We start from the raw sequence: 18,809 nt of genomic DNA, 5'->3' as shown, positions 1-18,809 counted from the left end.
CATATTACAAAGATTCATGGTGAAAGGTTTTATTTTGTTAAATAATGATTTGTAGAGTGGGAGCCACCAGAACGACACCAAGATGTTCGAGTGCTTCCTGGAGATAGCCTTCGAGGCGGAGGTGCACACCGAGGAGCACCCAGAACTGCAGGAGCTGGCGCGGCAGCTGGTCCACGAGGATCCCGCCACCAGGCCCGCCGCCGTCCAGGAGCTGCGGGATATGGTATACGGTGAGGACAAAGCTGTGTCTTTGGGGGGCACGTGGCATTTGGAACACGCAGGAGCACCCAGAGCTGCAGAAGCTGGCGCGGCAGCTGGTCCACGAGGATCCCGCCACCAGGCCCGCCGCCGTCCAGGAGCTGCGGGATATGGTATACGGTGAGGACAAAGCTGTGTCTGCGGGGGGGAGGGGGGCACGTGGCATTTGGAACACGCAGGAGCACCCAGAGCTGCAGAAGCTGGCGCAGCTCCTGGTCCATGAGGATAGCTCCACGACCAAAGGAACCAAGTCATCATTCATCTTCCTCACGTTGTCCCGGTATTTTGCCACTGGTCCGCTTGGCAACTAATCCCAGTAATTGGCGTGGGCACTAGTTTTTACGAAAGCGACTGCCATCTGAGCTTCCAACCCAGAGGGTAAACTAGGCCCGTATTGGGATTAGTCCGGTTTCCTCACGATGTTTTCCTTCACCGAAAAGCGACTGGTATATAATACTGGTAATAAGTTCCTCATTGGTACGAGCCAAGGTTCGAACCCGCACGCTCTTACCGCTAGGCCACCAGCGCTTCAATCTGGTGAACCAAGTGAACCAATTAAATACGGATGCTAATAATGGGTTATACGAGGCTCTGCTGTTGCAGCGCTAGGAGATAAATTTTAGACATTGTAAGCCACAGACATAATTGTTATCTATCCCAAACATTTAAGTTGGTAAAAAAACAAGCAACAACGGTTGCACTCCGGGAGTGCCGATAGAAGTGAAAACTCACCTCACTATGTTACCGACGCCCGGTAACACGATAAGTACATACGTTTAGCGGAGGTATTCTATTTATTTATTATATATTATTATCATTCTCAAATAAGATCACACTTTTTCATTGACATGTTTATTTACATGCTGCCATGACAACGTCAAATTATTTGAACATAGCTAAAGAGTCTTGAAAAGGAATCCGCAACATATATAAATGTCAAATAACATTGAGTTTTTCTTTATTGATTTAAATGCCACTTAAATTATGAGTGGCCACCTTACGGGGCTTACGGTCACGTGATCGCCTTACGCCTCTTACGGTCACGTGATCGCCTTACGCTCGAGTTTATCATTTTTTCCCCACCTCAAAAAGTGCCCAGCGCCGCTAAAGAAGTTTTCACTTCAATAAAATTATATTAATTAAAAAACTGACACCTATATATTTTTTCTTGACTTTTGCAGTTTTAATTTCCTATATTTACGAACCTTATATTTCCTATATTAATGAACGGTGCTATACAAATCTATGCCTTGCTTTACCTTTAATATTCCTTGAGAACCGATAACTACAGAAATATCTACATTTCACCCGAGCGAAGCCGGGTTTTCATCTAGTATATTTATAAAGTACTCACTCATTTTCTTTCGCTATTTTACACAGACGGTCAAGCCATCATCAGTCATCATAGTCGCAGTCGTGTGAATAAATACACATGTATCCTTATATATTTGTATCATTCAAACGCTTTATTAACGCGCGTTGAAAAAGCTGCCATGCGATTAGGGCCTTACGCTTGTTTAAAATTCGAAGTTCAAATTTGTAGCGTTAATTGTTCAAAATTCGAATAGAGATTGTAAAGTTACCTTGCAGACCTCGCATCTAAATATATTTGGTCATGGCATTTTGAGTTTTATTCACCAGTACAAGAGTTCACTTTTATTAGCGATTTCATCAAGATGTAGCTTTATTTGTTTAAAATTCGAATAGAAATTGTAAAGTTACCTTGCAGACCTCGCATCTAAATATATTTGGTCATGGTATTTTGAGTTTTATTCACCAGTACTAGAGTAGAGTTCACTTTTATTAGCGATTTCATCAAGATGTAGCTTTATTGAATTATGTCATTGAGTGGTCCTTTCGGTCCTTACGGTCCTTACGCTCTCGAGTTTATAATTTTTTCCCCATCTCAAAAAGTGCCCAGCGCCGCTAAAGAAGTGTTCACTTCAAAAACCGTATAATTTTATCTGGGGGCACGGCAGTGCCCCGCCAAGTCGAGCAAAATAAAGAGGCACGGCCGTACCATCCTTTTCTCGAAGTGATTCAGGCCATTTTCGACGCTCTGTAATTTTATGCTGGCTAAAGCTAGAACTCTGAATTTTCAGTGACACATAGGGCTCAACATGTTTTAGATATATTCTCAAAAACATTCAATTTGAACTTGTAGTTTAAGAATTATTGTACGTCAAAGTTCCTTAGTTTCGACACTGACACACTCATCATCATAATTCTAAGGTACTTCTAGCATACCCACAAGCTTCAAATTTTAAACATAAGTAGATTTCAGCTTATCAAGCCATAGAAAACCTAAAAATATTGCAATATCAGACACGTTTTAAAGATTTACGAACTGCATAAGTAAGTTTGTACAAGAAGTAGTACCCGAAAAGAAGGACTACCTACAAAAAGAGGTGAGATCCCATCAAAAACATTACATGTAAAAAGATGCAAGTCTCGCAACGCAATTCTTCAACTAGAAAAAAGTTTTGAGATGTAATGTGAAACCAAGTCGGTTATTTTAGTCAGTGCCAGGCGGCTTAACACCGTATCAATAAGATATCTTTAATTTTTAATACATATAACGACTTGGCAATCGCACATAATGCTTTACTCGTACCGTAATCGTATATATGTATAATGCTCAAACTGCATCATGCATGTGATTAGCGCTAGCGTTACGTTCATTTAGAATTATTTTTAATAGTTGACGATGATCCTTATGTCATTATGCAGCCGTGCGATGGCCAAGTCATTATACGTATTAAAAATTAAAGATATCTTTATTGATACGGTGTTAAACCCCCTGGCCGCCTGGCACTGACTAAAATAACCGACTTGGTTTCACATTACATCTCAAAACTTTTTTGTAGTTGAAGATCTAATTTTGATGTCCTATTACAAAAATAATGACCTACACGGAGACGATACTGTTAACGAGCGCTCGGTAGCATGCTTATTATATACCGTCTAACAATGGGTTCAGCACTGTGCACTGTAATCATATCGTCTCAGTACCGTAAAGAAGTCTGTTCACTTGTGTTTATTTGGTGGTGGTAATACTGGTAATTAGAGTATTATTCGCTGCGCTGCTTTAACCGTAACGTTTTGTACCTAGTTGATAGTCGCCAGATTTTTAAACTTTTTAGCATTCAAACTTCAAACAAATTTACTTCTAATAGAATAATGACTTACAATTCAAGATCAGCTAAACCTTTTAGCATAATGTATCTTAATGTAATTTAACGATATAGGTATATTAAGAGCGTGACTCATTGGATTACCGAAGCTGCGTACCGGTAGCATAAAGTAATAATCATAGTTTGAGTAATGTTGAGACCTGAATGAGTAGGTCCTACTTATACACTACCATTCTACCTTCTGCACGTCAGAGAGATGCCAAACACAACAGTTATGTTGAGTTCAATAAAAAAACTAATACTTAATTTACCTTCATTTATTTAGAGTGGCATTAGGACATTAAATTAGTTAAGTTAATTTGGTATGTTTATATGGAAACTAAATCATGTCAACGAGCCTTAAATGGTGATAATTATATACGTACCTGTTTACAATATGAGAGGGAGGGAGTAGCTAGATGGTAGTAATGTCCTTGAAATTTTTTTCCTATAGGTACTTACTTACCACTTACCAACTGTATATACTGAGAGTTTCAAACGATAAATGTATTAGTTACAAACAAAGTAGACCATTCAAGTGTAGGTAGATATGTAAAAGAAATGTATTTTGCAGGCTGTTATCTGAATATCAACGAGTCAGTGGATATAATCGCCCGCAATCATATTTTTCAGCTAAAAAATATTTGTCAAAGTATTTACAAAATGCATTACATTTATATGCATAAAGCGAGATATTTACCATTTCCCGTTTGCAGTCGCAATCCGAATGTAATTTTTATGATCCCATTTATCAAGGATGGCAAGACATGATTATAGCATAAATCACTTTGTGATACCGGGCGTTTGTATGTAGGGTTGCCACAAGTCAGGATTTTCTCTGACACGTCAGGATTTTTGGACCTTTGTCAGGATTGCAGGCTTTTAACTAAAAGATTGGAGTTGGGCAGAGAAAAGGCAAGGTTAACCCTTAATTTGGCGCATCAGTCAAGTATACTTAACACTTAGTTTGAAAAAATGTAGACATGTTATTTTTTACGTAAATTCTAAGTTTTTAATTTCTATGTATCCTTTCATTTATAGAGAATAAGGAAAAAAAATAAATTTTACAGGCAAAAATGTTATATGTTAGTAGTGAATCAACATAGCGAGTAGAAGCTCGACACGGCGTTCTGTCCAGGTATTTGTTTTTTTTTTTTTTTATTACGCGAAATTTTACTGCATATAGGTACTATCATTATATTTAATTATAGTATTACGTATACTTTACATATCATACCTATTCGTCAAGTCATTTCCATGTAATAAGCAAGCGATCACAACTGTTAAGCATTTTTAACAAAACTTTATGGTGCGAGATTTTGACCGCGCCTGGTTAGTTAAGCATTATTGACAAAACGTTATGTTCCAGTTTTAATAATTTAACAAATTTCACTGCCTATTACCTTTATATTTTACCATAATAGAAGAGATTGAATGCTATAGTTTGATTCGTTATACATTTATAGCTTAGTATGCAACAAAGCGAACGCTATACACGTTTATATATATGTTTTTTTTTATAAAACTCCGTTCACTTTGGCGTATGGATGTATATTCGAGGAAACTAAATGATATCTTAAAAATGGAGTTAATTGGAATACCGGTGTCTTTGAAAAAAATACATAAGTTAAGCTCAGAAATGCACCAATAAAATTAACGTAATTAAAAAAAACTGCATGATAATGGCTTACGCTGCAAGGTGTTCTTTTTTTTTGCTTTTTAGGTTTAACGTTCGAAACGCCTATTAGCTCTACTGCCTTTTCCTGTAACTGATTAAATAGTGTGATCTCGAGATCTTTTTGACCTTTCGCTTTGAATTAAATTGCAAAAAAATGTTATTATTGTCTTTATTTCGATACCCTTTTTTGGAATTTGTTAAGTATATTTAACACACTAGGTTTGATGAGCATGCGTTTTTGTTAAAAATACTTTACATTCGATTTTCAGGAAATCTAAACATTTTTAGGACATATTTAAAGGTATAATAATAAATAAATGTGCACATAAAAGTCAGAATCAAGTTTTTTATTTTCTGCCAAATTAAGGGTTAAGCTGTGACTATATGAGTGTGTGTTTGTTATAATTTTATGTAAATTATGATCCTATTATGTCGAAAAAAAAAAAGATTTGTTAATTATGCAGCAGGCGCGTATTAGTTTGTGTATTTTTTCACATGATTGTGTTATTATGTGTTCCAGAGCGCGGGGAGTGCGCGCCGAGGCGCATGGACGACTCGTTCCTGTTACGGTTCCTGCGCGCGCGCCGCTTCGTCGTGCCGCGCGCGCACAGACAGGTTCATACCGACGTTACTACTACTGCCGTATTCGAACTTCAAAATATTCACAAGAGATGACACGTAATACTAGATCCATTCTAGATACGTTATAGTTTAGATTTCAACTAGTTCTCTTTTGCAGCTCAATTCGGGCCATAGATGGTAGTATTTCTATAGATGTGGCCTACCGCGTGCCCCCGTAAGGGATAGACATAGATGACGTCACAAACCCGGGGATACCATATAGTTAAAAATTACCCCAATATTATCAAATATTGGGGTAATTTTAATCACGTTCGCGAGTTGTTCGCCTACGTAAGACGCAGCGATAAATAAAATATCAATGGGCCAATTTTCTTTTTTTTTATTTATTTAGAAAACAAACAGCCTTTTATAGGTGAACCAGGATCTATTGAGGGTGCGCCATGTTGCGGAATTTCACTCGAACTAATTTTTTCATACTACACTGAATTGTCACCCTATACATGAGAATAACAGCGCCCTCTTGACAATTATCATATATTACTGGTCAGGCTATACAAATAAGTCTTACAAAAATGACTAAAAATAGGCCTAAAGTTTCATACGTTACTAAGTTGACTATTACAATGAAAAGTAAATAGGTTACTTAATTATAAATTACCCGTAGGTATAGTTGTGAGTACAACACGCAAATAAAGTAAGAAAACAATGCAAAATATTTACTTGAAACAATTTTTCAATTACTAGTAAACAAAATATGTCGAACTTTGTTCTTGAAAACGGACAAACAATGAACAAAAATGTCTATATCATTAAGCGATTCATTATACATATTACAAGCACGCCTAAAGAAAGAATTTTTAGCATACTGTGTGCCACAGGAAGAAATAGAAAAGGTAGGTTTTCGTAATATGCTTTGAGCATATCCGGCAGTTTTGCGTCGGTGCCCAGTTTCTCCTTCCGGTTGCTAAAATCCATTTAGCACGCGTGCCTGCATCTTGTGGAAATCTGGAGGTAATAAACGAAATATTCATTTTGTAATCTGTCACTCTTATTGCAAAATTAAGAATTAGTGCCTGCAGCATATCAATTAGATTCTCTGAGTCGTGGCAAAACCCCCTATAACGTTAGAAAGAATCCGTAATGCTTAAATAAATATAATTTACATTCTAATTTAAACACAGTTCAATTTTATTGTTAGTATTATATGTCCAGTTCTACAGCAAAATTATTTATAAAAATGTTATTAAAATACAAAATACCCGAATTTTGGGGTAATTGTATGCATCACGGGCTGGTATCCCTCGACTAATAGCAATGCGACTAAATTGAATACACTTTATTAAAAGGGTGACGGCTTACTGTCAATATGCGTAAGTAATTTGGTCGGTTAATTTATCAGGAAATATTTATAGGTTAATTATTTTACCCGAGTTATTATTTACTGTAAATGCTTTTTCTACTCAGATTTTAATTGATATAGATTGTAGGATGCTGTTACTAAGCATGATAATGTGACCGAAGTATAAAATACTGTATTTACCTGTGAAATGATACGTTGTCCTGTTTTTGCCGGCAGTCACTTGTGCAGCGCAAAACTGAGCAATTCACCATATTTGTTGAATTGTTAAGTACTACTACGTGCACACGAAACACTGATTTCAATATTTTTCCTGATAATCTTTGTACTGTTCATATGTTTCACACCAATTTGACGTTTACGCATTGTTTGTATCCCACCATAAACTACGGTGGGGAATAAAAAAATATGAGACTGTGACAAAGACAAACAATAATAGCGCTTTCTCTGCTACTCCTAGTGAAAGATACATAAGACTATCCCGTTCTGTCAGTTATCCCCACCACTCATGCCATGCCCTCGATTCGGGCAGAATTCGGGCAACCAATGTTACTTTGACGTTAAAATATCGTATGAAAGAACGATTTCCATTAGATATCTATTAGATGTGACTTGGATAAAGTATCTCCAGAATCGCGTAAATGTCAAAGTTGACAGGCTAGATCCTAAAAATATCGTTGTCGTATCTTGGTGATGTCTAATAGATGTCTAGTTCAAAATCCGAATCGGGCCCCTAGTTAGCTGTAGATTTCGTTCAAATCCGCACAACATTGGCAGCGGCTAAATAATTTAAAATCTTATTGATCAAGCCAAGTCCATTACATTCAATAGCCATATACGTAATGAATGATTTTGTAAGGCCTTCTTTAGCTGAAGATAATGTCATGGTGACTGACCCATATCATTAATCATGAATTGTCAAATCTAACAAGCTCTAAGTTTTTATAACTTTAGTCCTGTTTGTGTAGGTAGATACTTATGTTATGTTTTTGTATTATTAGTTTCTTTGGAAAACTAAATACGAAAACATTCTAGATTTAATGGGAAAATTTAGAAAGCGGAAGCTAATCAACTAATGATTTTTGATTTGACACGAGACGCGAGATGAGTACTTATTAAGCCTGTTTTTGCTTAGAGCCAGTGCGAGTATAGGTATAGTTGTAGATACCATCCTTATTCTCATTTGACTGTTCCTACTTGTCTTGCCTGCGTTCGAGACTGGCGTCAATGCGGCTAGCAGTACTAGGTACAAAATTATGCATGTTTTGCGAGTATCGCGGCTACAGCGATTGTATTGTATCCTAAAATGTAATGTTCCACAGCTGGTGCGTTATTGCCGGTTCCTGGAGCAGTACCCCGAGCTTTACCGGGACGTGGACCTGTGGGGGCTGGCCCGCGTGGGCTGCGCCTACGAGGGCTGCATGCTGGACCGGCCGGGCGTCGGCCGCGTGACTATACTGCGGTTCGGTGAGTGTTGCCCAGCTGTGGGCCTGTGGGGCTGGCCCGCGTGGGCTGCGCCTACGAGGGCCGCATGCTGGACCGGTTGGGCGTCCGCCGCGTGACTATACTGCGGTTCGGTGAGTGTTGCCCAGCTGTGGGCCTGTGGGGCTCGCCCGCGTGGGCTGCGCCTACGAGGGCCGCATGCTGGACCGGCCGGGCGTCGGCCGCGTGACTATACTGCGGTTCGGTGAGTGTTGCCCAGCTGTGGACCTGTGGGGCTGGACCGCGTGGGCTGCGCGTACGAGGGCCGCATGCTGGACCGGCTGGGGTGGGCAGATATTCATATCCTATAATATAAAACCGGCCAAGTGCGAGTCAGACTCGCGTTCCAAGGGTTCCGTACATTACACAAGTTTTTACAATGTATTTTTTTATGTGAAACGTGAGTGAAATGTCTATTAAAACCCGCAGGATCAAAAACTAAGTAATTAAGTCCAACTCACGCTTGACTGCACATTTCTAATAGGTTTTTCTGTCATCTATAGGTAAAGAACTAATTTATGTATTTTTTTCAAAATTTTAGACCCAGTAGTTTCGGAGATACGGGGGGGGGGAATGGTCATTTTTGCCTATTTTCTTGAATAACTGCTAAACTATTTATCCTAAAATTATAAAAAAAAATATTTGAGATTCTTACAATGAACTCTTTCATTTGATATGTAACACGATATAGTTTGAAAAACTTGTTTATTTTATTTTCTCATTTACCCCCCAAAAATGGCCTCCATATTTAAAATTCATTTATTTACGTTACACGTCCATCTTTGGGTTACAAACTTACATATGTGTACCAAATTTCAACTTAATTGGTCCAGTAGTTTCGGAGAAAATACGCTGTGACAGACGGATGGACAGACAGACGCACGAGTGATCCTATTAGGTAAGTTAGGTTCCGTTTTTTCCTTTTGAGGTACGGAACCCTAAAAATAGAATATGCCTGCTTAAGTCAAACCGGCTGCACTATTTACAAATCGATTCAATACAATTTCAATCCATGCGCCGGCGCCGGCGCCTCGAACGCGAACTCGGCAGCCAATCAAAGCGCTTGTGCGCCGGTTATGCATGCCTAACGTAATGTAACGTAACGAACCGGTCGGCCTCTGTGACCGGCCCAGATCTCAGAGCCGAGCCGCCGGCGCGCGCCGTCGCGAGCACCCACATGGGACATGGGGGTCATGCCTTCGATTTCTGCAAAAGATGCTTTTTAGGGTTCCGTAGCCAAATGGCAAAAAACGGAACCCTTATAGATTCGTCATGTCTGTCTGTCTGTCTGTCCGTCTGTCCGTCTGTCTGTCCGTCCGTATGTCACAGCCACTTTTCTCCGAAACTATAAGAACTATACTGTTGAAACTTGGTAAGTAGATGTATTCTGTGAACCGCATTAAGATTTTCACACAAAAATAGAAAAAAAAACAATAAATTTTGGGGTTCCCCATACTTCGAACTGAAACTCAAAAAATTTTTTTTCATCAAACCCATACTTGTGGGGTATCTATGGATAGGTCTTCAAAAATGATATTGAGGTTTCTAATATCATTTTTTTCTAAACTGAATAGTTTGCGCGAGAGACACTTCCAAAGTGGTAAAATGTGTGTCCCCCCCCCTGTAACTTCTAAAATAAGAGAATGATAAAACTAAAAAAAAATATATGATGCACATTACCATGTAAACTTCCACCGAAAATTGGTTTGAACGAGATCTAGTAAGTCGTTTTTTTTTATACGTCATAAATCGCCTAAATACGGAACCCTTCATGGGCGAGTCCGACTCGCACTTGGCCGCTTTTTATACATTGTACCTGTATGTGTAGATTGTGTTGATTTTATTGATTTTTGAATTGATTTTCTATCAAGCGAATTGATCTTATTCATGTAGTGTAGGTATTCATGTAGCAAAGACCTGTAGTAAGTTACAATAATGTTCCGAATATTAATTAGGTATCAATATGATACTCGTATAAGGCATTTATTTGTTTAATCATCAACGGTAAAAAAAATTCAAACATATAATATTATTAATAAAATACACAACTAACACAATTCTTTATACTTAAATGAAATGCACTTTTGTCCTCTGCTCAGTCCACCTCACCTTAATGGTTTTATTAGTAGGTTACCTACTTACCCACACTAAGGTTAAAGAAACGTGCAATAAACTATTTTCAGTAGAGATGCATAGCCATCTGTTTTAATTGTAGGTAATGTTGTGTTTCTCCATGCAGGAACATGGGACCCTGATGACTACCCCGTGGAGGAGCTGGTGCGGGTGGCCATGGCCATGATGGAGATCGGGCTGCGCTCGCCCAAGATGCAGGTAACTAATGATGTTTTACATGTAAGTAAGTGTATGTTAACATTATGAATTATGATCACCAGAAAATATCATTTTAATATCGGGTTGATGTCAGCGCACGTTCGAATTGGCCTGTAAAGCGAATTGTCGTCTTCACAATTGAAGAGCTTCACTGTGGTTGCTACCTTGTGTTGTGATTGTATAAGTTATGTGTTCTGCATGTGTTATATACAGGTGATCGGCGGCACCGTGATCGTAGACATGGCCGGCATCACCATGAAGCACGTGGCCACGCTCACGCCCACCATCGCGTACCAGATCGTCTGCCTCATGGGGGTAACTTCAAACGCCTTTCTTCAACCCAACATACACACAACACAGGAAATAGTTCCAACAGTCTTTATGAGTACTTGGGTAGTTAAGGAAGCCTAGGTACAGCTAAAGAATAGGTCTATAGGTACATACCTGACTTTGATGCAAATGTAGTCCGAGAGATCTACATATAATTCCGTCAAACTGTGAAAAATTACATCGTTTCTGGTCGAAATTAAAATGCATAGCATCTAAAAACATACAAAGTTGAAGTGGAGTGAGTTATGACTAAATTTATTAGTATTTTTTTTTAAGTCAAACACTTCTCGTTCCGTATCCTTTCTTTAGTTTATCCTTAGACCTTTAGATATGGCGCAGGAACACAGACCAACCATATTACCTACCTCAGTCGTCAGTTGCGAGTATGTAAGTAACATTATTACATAACAAACATCAATCTAACTACTGCGACACAATCCGGCTGCAACTGCAGTGTCTAATCTGAAGAAATACCTGATGGGGCAATGTGCATGATTATAGATTCATAAGAGATGATTATTTTTTATGTACCATCATTGCCCACACTGTTAATAGACAGTTCGTAAACCTTAAGAAGAATCTTTTATTTGCGATAAACATTACCAGGTACATCGGTGTTCATGCGATAGGTTTAACCATAAATGGTATGCAAAATATGTACAAACAAAACTTATAAACTATCATTCAAAACATATACAAATAATGTCTCTATTTATAATATAATATCTGGGAGACCGAGCTTTGCTCGGAAAACATATAAAAACCCAAAAATGCGCGTTTTCCCAGAGATAAGACCTAGCTAGATCGATTTTTCGCCCCCAAAAACCCCCATTTAGCAATTTTCATCGAAATCGTTAGAGCCGTTTCCGAGATCCCCGAAATATATATACATATAAATAAATAAATATACAAGAATCGTTTAAAGGTATTAGATTAGATAGATAGATAGATAGATTAATTAGTAATGTTATACATACAAGTCAAGTCTAATTAATTAAATTTCATGTCCAAGAATTCATTTGTGCTATTGAAATTGTAGTTATTTAGCCATTGATGCAGTTTTCGCTTGAATGCTATAATATTTAATGTCTTCATATGATTCGGTACCTAATGTATTATACATATTAAGACACATTATCGTGCAGCTTTTTTAGTTTAGCTAATCTCGGATGTTCATCAGGAAGTAGTCTATCCGGATTGCGGCAAGAGCGTGGATAGCTATCACAGACTTTTTTAAATAAATCTTTGTGCTTATGAACAAACATGCACATTTCATAAATATAAAAAGACGGAAGGATAACAAACCAAGCCCTTTAAAAAGTGGTCTGCATGATTCACCTGGTCGCATCCCGTGTATTGCACGAATGCATTTTTTTGTGCGACAAATGCTCTATTTAAATCGGTGCTATTGCCCCACATTATTAAGCCATAGCGTAAAACGGACTCTACGTATGCATGATAGCAGAGGATATTGCCGTTTTGGTATCAGTAACTCTACCGAGTTGTTTGAGTGCAAACACAAATTTATTTATCCGGTTAGCAACGTTCTCCAATTGTGCCTTCCAGTCCAGATTCTCGTCTAGAATTACTCCTAGGAATTTAGTTTGCATAACATTTTCTATGCTTGAAACATTCACATTAATATTCAAATTCGGGTTCATTGATTTATTAACATACATAAATTTAGAGTTATCTAGGTTAATTTTTAAGTTATTCGAATAAAGCCAATCTTTCACTTTACTAATCGTATTATTAATATCTTGTTCGTGGTCATAAACTGTATAATTATCTTTGTTGGATGTCACAATCATACATATATCGTCAGCAAATAAAATACAATCACTTTTATTGTAAAGTAAAAAAAATAGTATTGGGCCCAAAACACTTCCCTGTGGGACCCCGTACGGATTGCATGTAAATCCAGATGAGTAGTTAGTCATCTCGTTAGTTTCACTTTTTCTTGTAATTTGGACGCATTGATATCTGTTTTCCAAATATGATGATATCCATTGGAGAGCCGGCCCTCGAATTCCGAGTTTTTCGAGTTTTGTTAATAATATACTATGGGAAACGAAATTGAAGGCTTTAGATAGATCGAAAAATAGCAACATTCTTAATTGTCCATCGGAGGACCTTATGCTTTTTTTAATAATTAATATTATTAAAAAAAGCATAAGGTCCTCCGATGGACAATTAAGAATGTTGCTGTTTGTACAAATTGTTTTATGTCAAGGATTAAAACAAGAAACAAATAATAAAAACCCTTAAATTAAAAAATAATAATTGTAAAATATATTTTTCTTGATTAGGTCTTGCGTTAAGGATTTAAGGTATGAATCTCTGAGAAATTCCTCATAAATTAGGTTAGGCACCAACTTTATGGTGTACCTATATCTTCCGCTCCGCTCAATATACCCTATTAATTCATACTCCATGAACAAAGAAACTAGTATTTTTTCCCAATTTAAACCTACAATTTGAACGCCCAGAAGCTGGAACTGAAAAGATTGCAACGCCATCTGCAGTTAGCTTTGCTCGTTTATCCTCATTTCCTGATTTTCCAGTCGGCGATCCCCTGCGTGTTGAACTCCTGCCACATCATCAACTACAACTGGCTTCTCAACACGTTCTTCTTCCTCTTCAAGCGCTTCATCCCCAAGAAGGCGTGGAAGATGATCCACTTCCACGGCCACGACCTGGAGTCGTTGCGCCGGATAGTGGACCCCGAGTGCCTCCCGCCGCGGTACGGGGGCACGTGCCGGCACCACGCCACTGTTGGGACCTGGTTCAACAAGATCAGAAAGTACAGAGACGAGGCCTTCGATCGGGAGATGAAGGAATTCGGATGGGCGATAAAAGAGTGATGAATAGATACCTAACTATAAGGGTCGGCACCATTAACGTCGCTAAATTTTACTGTAATTGGAAATTTCATAGTTTACCGCCGATGAACAATCCGTCAATTGTGGTTGGTGGAATATGGAATTAATAGTTATTTGTGTTTTTTTTTAATTAAATTACTAAAATTAGTTCTACATACAATTCGACTATACTGAGTGAAAAAAAATTTTTTTATTATGTGTAAGAATTAAGATTTTATAAATAGAAAATATTTCATTTATGCTCGGTTTCATGTCTAAATGAAAATGTGTTTTGATTTCTATACAAAACACAGCTGTAACATTTTACATTAAATGTGTGATGGTACTAATACGATCTCATGTTATTTAGTAAGTAAATTGTTGGGAATTGTAACCTACCTACTACCTACCTAGTCCATAAAAATAACTAGTATCAATGCAATGCTTGTAGAAAATGTTAGAATGAATTAAAACATTTTCTTACCGAATACAGCACACTTACATAATGTGCTAATAATAATGTTTATTCTACTTGATGGTCTGATGATGGCCTAAATTCTGTATAGTAAAGAAATAATACAATCCCACCGACTTTGGGATCGTTAAAATCGTCTCAATATGTAGTTAGAAAAGTACAGTCGGTAACAAAAACCTCTATAATATTGAATTGTTTTTGGCAAACATTTTTTTTACTCCTAGCTGTAAGTATTCACGCCTACACAATATACAAGTTACATAGAAATTGATTCAAGAAAGAAGCGTTGATTTTTATACGCATCGACATTTTTACAAAATAAAGACGTTTCGTTTGATGTTTTATATTATTTCACTAATAAATAATGAGTTAGTGTTGTCCTGTTCCTTCATTTTTAACAAGCTTTTATTGGGTCGACCTGTATGTAACTATGTACCAAATGGAATCTAAGGTAACTAATTTAACCATCTTCCAAGGATCGTAGCGTCATGAAAATTGGCAGCTGTATGTAGTTCTGATGACAATACAATAATATGGTACTGTCGAACTGATCTGATGATGGAGACGAGGTGGCCATAGGAACTCTGTGATGAAACAACGCAACCTGATTGTGTTAGGGGTTTTTAGAATTGTCTCGATGAGTATTAGTTGTCTGTCGTAAGAAAAGTACAGTCAGCGATAAAAGCTTGTACCAAAAATGAAATTTTTGCCAAAAACTTATTCCGCTAATGAGACCCTTAACCATGCAGCTGTCCGATGGCAGCGATAAGAGAGTATAGTGACACTAGTGACTTTTTTCAAAATTTGAACTATACTGGATCAACCAAATCTTGTCAGTAGTGAAAGGCGGCAAATTTGAAAAATCGCGGGTTAGCAACACTGTGTTCGAATAATTCCAAAATCGCGTGTCATCTGTGTGTATCATCATCTTATTGTTTACATTCTGAATCGTTTCTATTTCAAGAGAAATTTCTGCTGTCATCATTAAATACCAAGATTATGCATGACTTCAAGCAAAGCTAAGGTGCCTACAATGTACAATCATGCTCGTTGACGGTAAACATTACTAAAATTTGAGGTTATGATAATTCACTCGAACTGACGTATGAAGGGCGGAAAAATAAACACGTTTTGGTTCGATGTACATTGCTGCTTTTCTTAGCGCAATTCTGCTCTTTGAGTGTTACATGGTGTTACCCTACTTTAATTTGCAGTACATTGCTACTGACAAGATTTGCTTGACGCACTATAGTTTCTTTATACAATACTATAATTATAATGTTGATATCTGCTAGAAATGAGAAAGACCAATGATGGTTTCTTTTCTTTTTTTCTATGGTCAAATTATTAATGCGAGTTTATTTAACTCGTGCACCGAGGGTTCCGTATGAACTTTTGCTGCACTGCGGTACTATAACGATCTGTCAGTGTCAAAAGTGACATTTCGTGAACCCAAAAAGGTCACTTTTGACCCTGATATATGTCGTATCGTACCGCAGTGATCTCTTAGAAGCATTGTTGGAATTGGGCCGTAGCCGTCAGCGAATACCAAAGACGACTGATTGACTAGCATTGGAGGCCAATTCAAACATGGAACTTACATTTTGATGTCAAAATCATATCTAAATGTAGTTTATTCGCGCGTGCATTGCGCTGATACTTGATCGTAGGTACTTACACGTAGGTACCTACATGTATTAGCGCAAGTCAGACGCACGGGCAAATGATAACAAAGTGAGATCATTCAGGTTTTTAAAATGTAAGTTTGAATTGGCCAGAAAAGTAGTTGTGAGCGGTAATATTTATAATGAAATTCGACAGCGTGTAAAACCTGCGGCGGATGAGGGTATTCACCTTATGAGGGACGACAATTATGAGCGAGGACGACCGACTTCGCCGCGGTCAGCCGCCTCATGCACCACAACACCACACCACACACACATGCACACATGCAGATCTATTCGTCTGATACAAAAACTAGTTATTGTTATTTTATTCAGACCAAGAATCTGTGTAACACTCTTTATGGACCTTTAGTGGGCCTTATATATTTGAAATAAGGTTTACGAACTGTCAGTGACAAGTGAGAACGATGCAGTCGCACTTCACTCGCGAAACGCCCTATACAAAACGGCAAGGGAACGTGACATCAAGGTCTCTGGGAGCCCATCTTGTAGTATGGACAAAACAAGAAAATTGCGTTTTTGTCGGTGAAATATTGCGTTTATGTATATAGTTGGTATACAAAGAAAGTTTTGGAAGTTAAAAAAAACTTAAATTTTGAAACTTTCAGGTCCTGTATTTTTGTAATTTTTCAATATTTTATTTTAATATCCACATTATTGTGATAAATTGCTCGTTTGCTATCTATTTTACTAGATTTTGTTATAAAATTCAACATGTGTCATCAACCCTATTACCTACCTATGTATGTGTAGTTGTGTAGTCTACTAACGGATCTACCAATATAAGTAATGAAACAAAACTGCTCAAATTCTGACATCTTGAATCATGTCACTAACACAAACACTTTCAACTTTTATTCCAACACAAGACATGACGCGTTAATATCCTCGCGCCGCGCCTGCACCGGGGCGGCGGCGGCCGGTACAGTACAATCGAATAAATCGTGGGTCGTACTGAATGTTTCTGGATTCTGATATATGAGAAAACTAATTTTTTTCTAAGTGGCCAGTCCAGGAATTTTCAGTATGACCTAAGTATTACCTAATTGAATGGCAACTGTTTTTCGAAAAATGTTCTCGCTCCCGCCTTCTTTGTACTAAGACAGCACGCTGTAAACAAATGACATAAATAGGTATGAATTAATACTTTTGTGTTGTTTACTGTCAAGGTAAGATGGCTGATTCAGCTTGAAGTCATTACCGCCTCCAGTTCGGGCGCAGCGGTTTAGGCGGTGTGATCGGCATTCAGTCTAAGCAATCTAACTAATCTAATCAGACGCGCCGGCGATCGCGATCTAGTGCTTGTCTGAGAGTGTTACCTACCTATACGGTGTGTGGATAACGGTTTTAATTTGTAAGTACTTATTTTAATTACCTTAGCCTGGCAGGCCGCCCATAGTTATACTGCCCTAGGCTAAACACGGGTGTTTGTTATCTTATCTTAAAATGAATTATTGCCAAAATTGAGAAATAATTTAAAGATAGAAAGGAGATTTAGAATATTGAGATTTAAAAAACATTTATAATTAAATATTGGATTTCAACCTCAGTAATACTTCAATTTGTTTGTATTTAAGGTGCAGTGAGTTCAGCTGTCAGAGTTTTGAAAAATCGTATCGTTTTTGGGGTTCCGTACCCAAAGGGTAAAAACGGGACCCTATTACTAAGACTCCGCTGTCCGTCCGTCCGTCCGTCCGTCTGTCCGTCTGTCACCAGGCTGTATCTCACGAACCGTGATAGCTAGACAGTTGAAATTTTCACCGATGATGTATTTCTGTTGCCGCTATAACAACAAATACTAAAAACAGAATAAAATAAAGATTCAAGTGGGGCTCCCATACAACAAACGAGATTTTTGACCGAAGTTAAGCAACGTCGGGCGGGGTCAGTACTTGGATGGGTGACCGTTTTTTTGCTTGTTTTGCTCTATTTTTTGTTGATGGTGCGGAACCCTCCGTGCGCGAGTCCGACTCGCACTTGGCCGATTTTATTTTAGATCATAATACCGTTGCCAAAAATATGTATAGCAATCCTGAGGACTGAGGTCTTTCTCTACTAACTTAATTGATTCGAAACCTCTAATTAATCAACTTTCGCTCGATATAAAGAAATAATGGTCTCAAACGAACCATTTTTTTTAAACTGTTTTTGTACAAAACTATTTAGGTACATGAAAATTGCTTCTAGAAATGCGCAAATTTATTTTTGATTGAACTAATTGACTAAAACCTACTAGAAATAGAAATTCAACGAGTTTTTGTATCATTCTTGATATCCGCGATCCCGGGCACGCACGATCGTCGCTCAGTGCTCAGTAAGATGCGTTCCTATTACCTGAACTCACGGCGCCTTAATTAAATATTTATTACATCATAACATAATTTTGTTGTAAATTCTTCATTTGAATAATCATTATAAAAATTTTACCAACTAAAGCACAGTAAACATGCTTTATAAACAAATTAACAGAGTGGGTGGGAAATAAACATGAATATTTTCTTCGAACCGTGGCTTTTCTAAGGGTTGATATCTCACACCTCACACCGTATTTACGCTTTTACCATGCCATGCCAGCAGAGTCTGAAAATTTCCGGAAA

At 37.8% G+C, this 18,809-nt stretch overlaps 1 protein-coding gene across 1 annotated transcript; it reads left to right on the top strand.

The window, feature by feature from the left end:
• The first annotated feature begins 279 nt into the window (after window positions 1–279).
• LOC134656278 (clavesin-1-like) lies at window positions 280–14,105 on the top strand. Its single transcript, XM_063511797.1, has 6 exons — window positions 280–378; window positions 5,630–5,724; window positions 8,371–8,515; window positions 10,770–10,861; window positions 11,075–11,176; window positions 13,756–14,105. The coding sequence occupies exons 1-6, from the start codon at window positions 369–371 to the stop codon at window positions 14,053–14,055; spliced, it is 744 nt and encodes a 247-aa protein (XP_063367867.1). The 5' UTR covers window positions 280–368; the 3' UTR covers window positions 14,056–14,105.
• Window positions 14,106–18,809: the final 4,704 nt, after the last annotated feature.

The sequence above is a fragment of the Cydia amplana genome, chromosome 18 (assembly GCF_948474715.1).
Source record: "Cydia amplana chromosome 18, ilCydAmpl1.1, whole genome shotgun sequence".
Lineage (NCBI taxonomy): Eukaryota > Metazoa > Arthropoda > Insecta > Lepidoptera > Tortricidae > Cydia > Cydia amplana.
The sequence above is the reverse complement of the archived record's forward strand: the minus strand, read 5'-3'. Positions and strand labels throughout refer to the sequence as shown.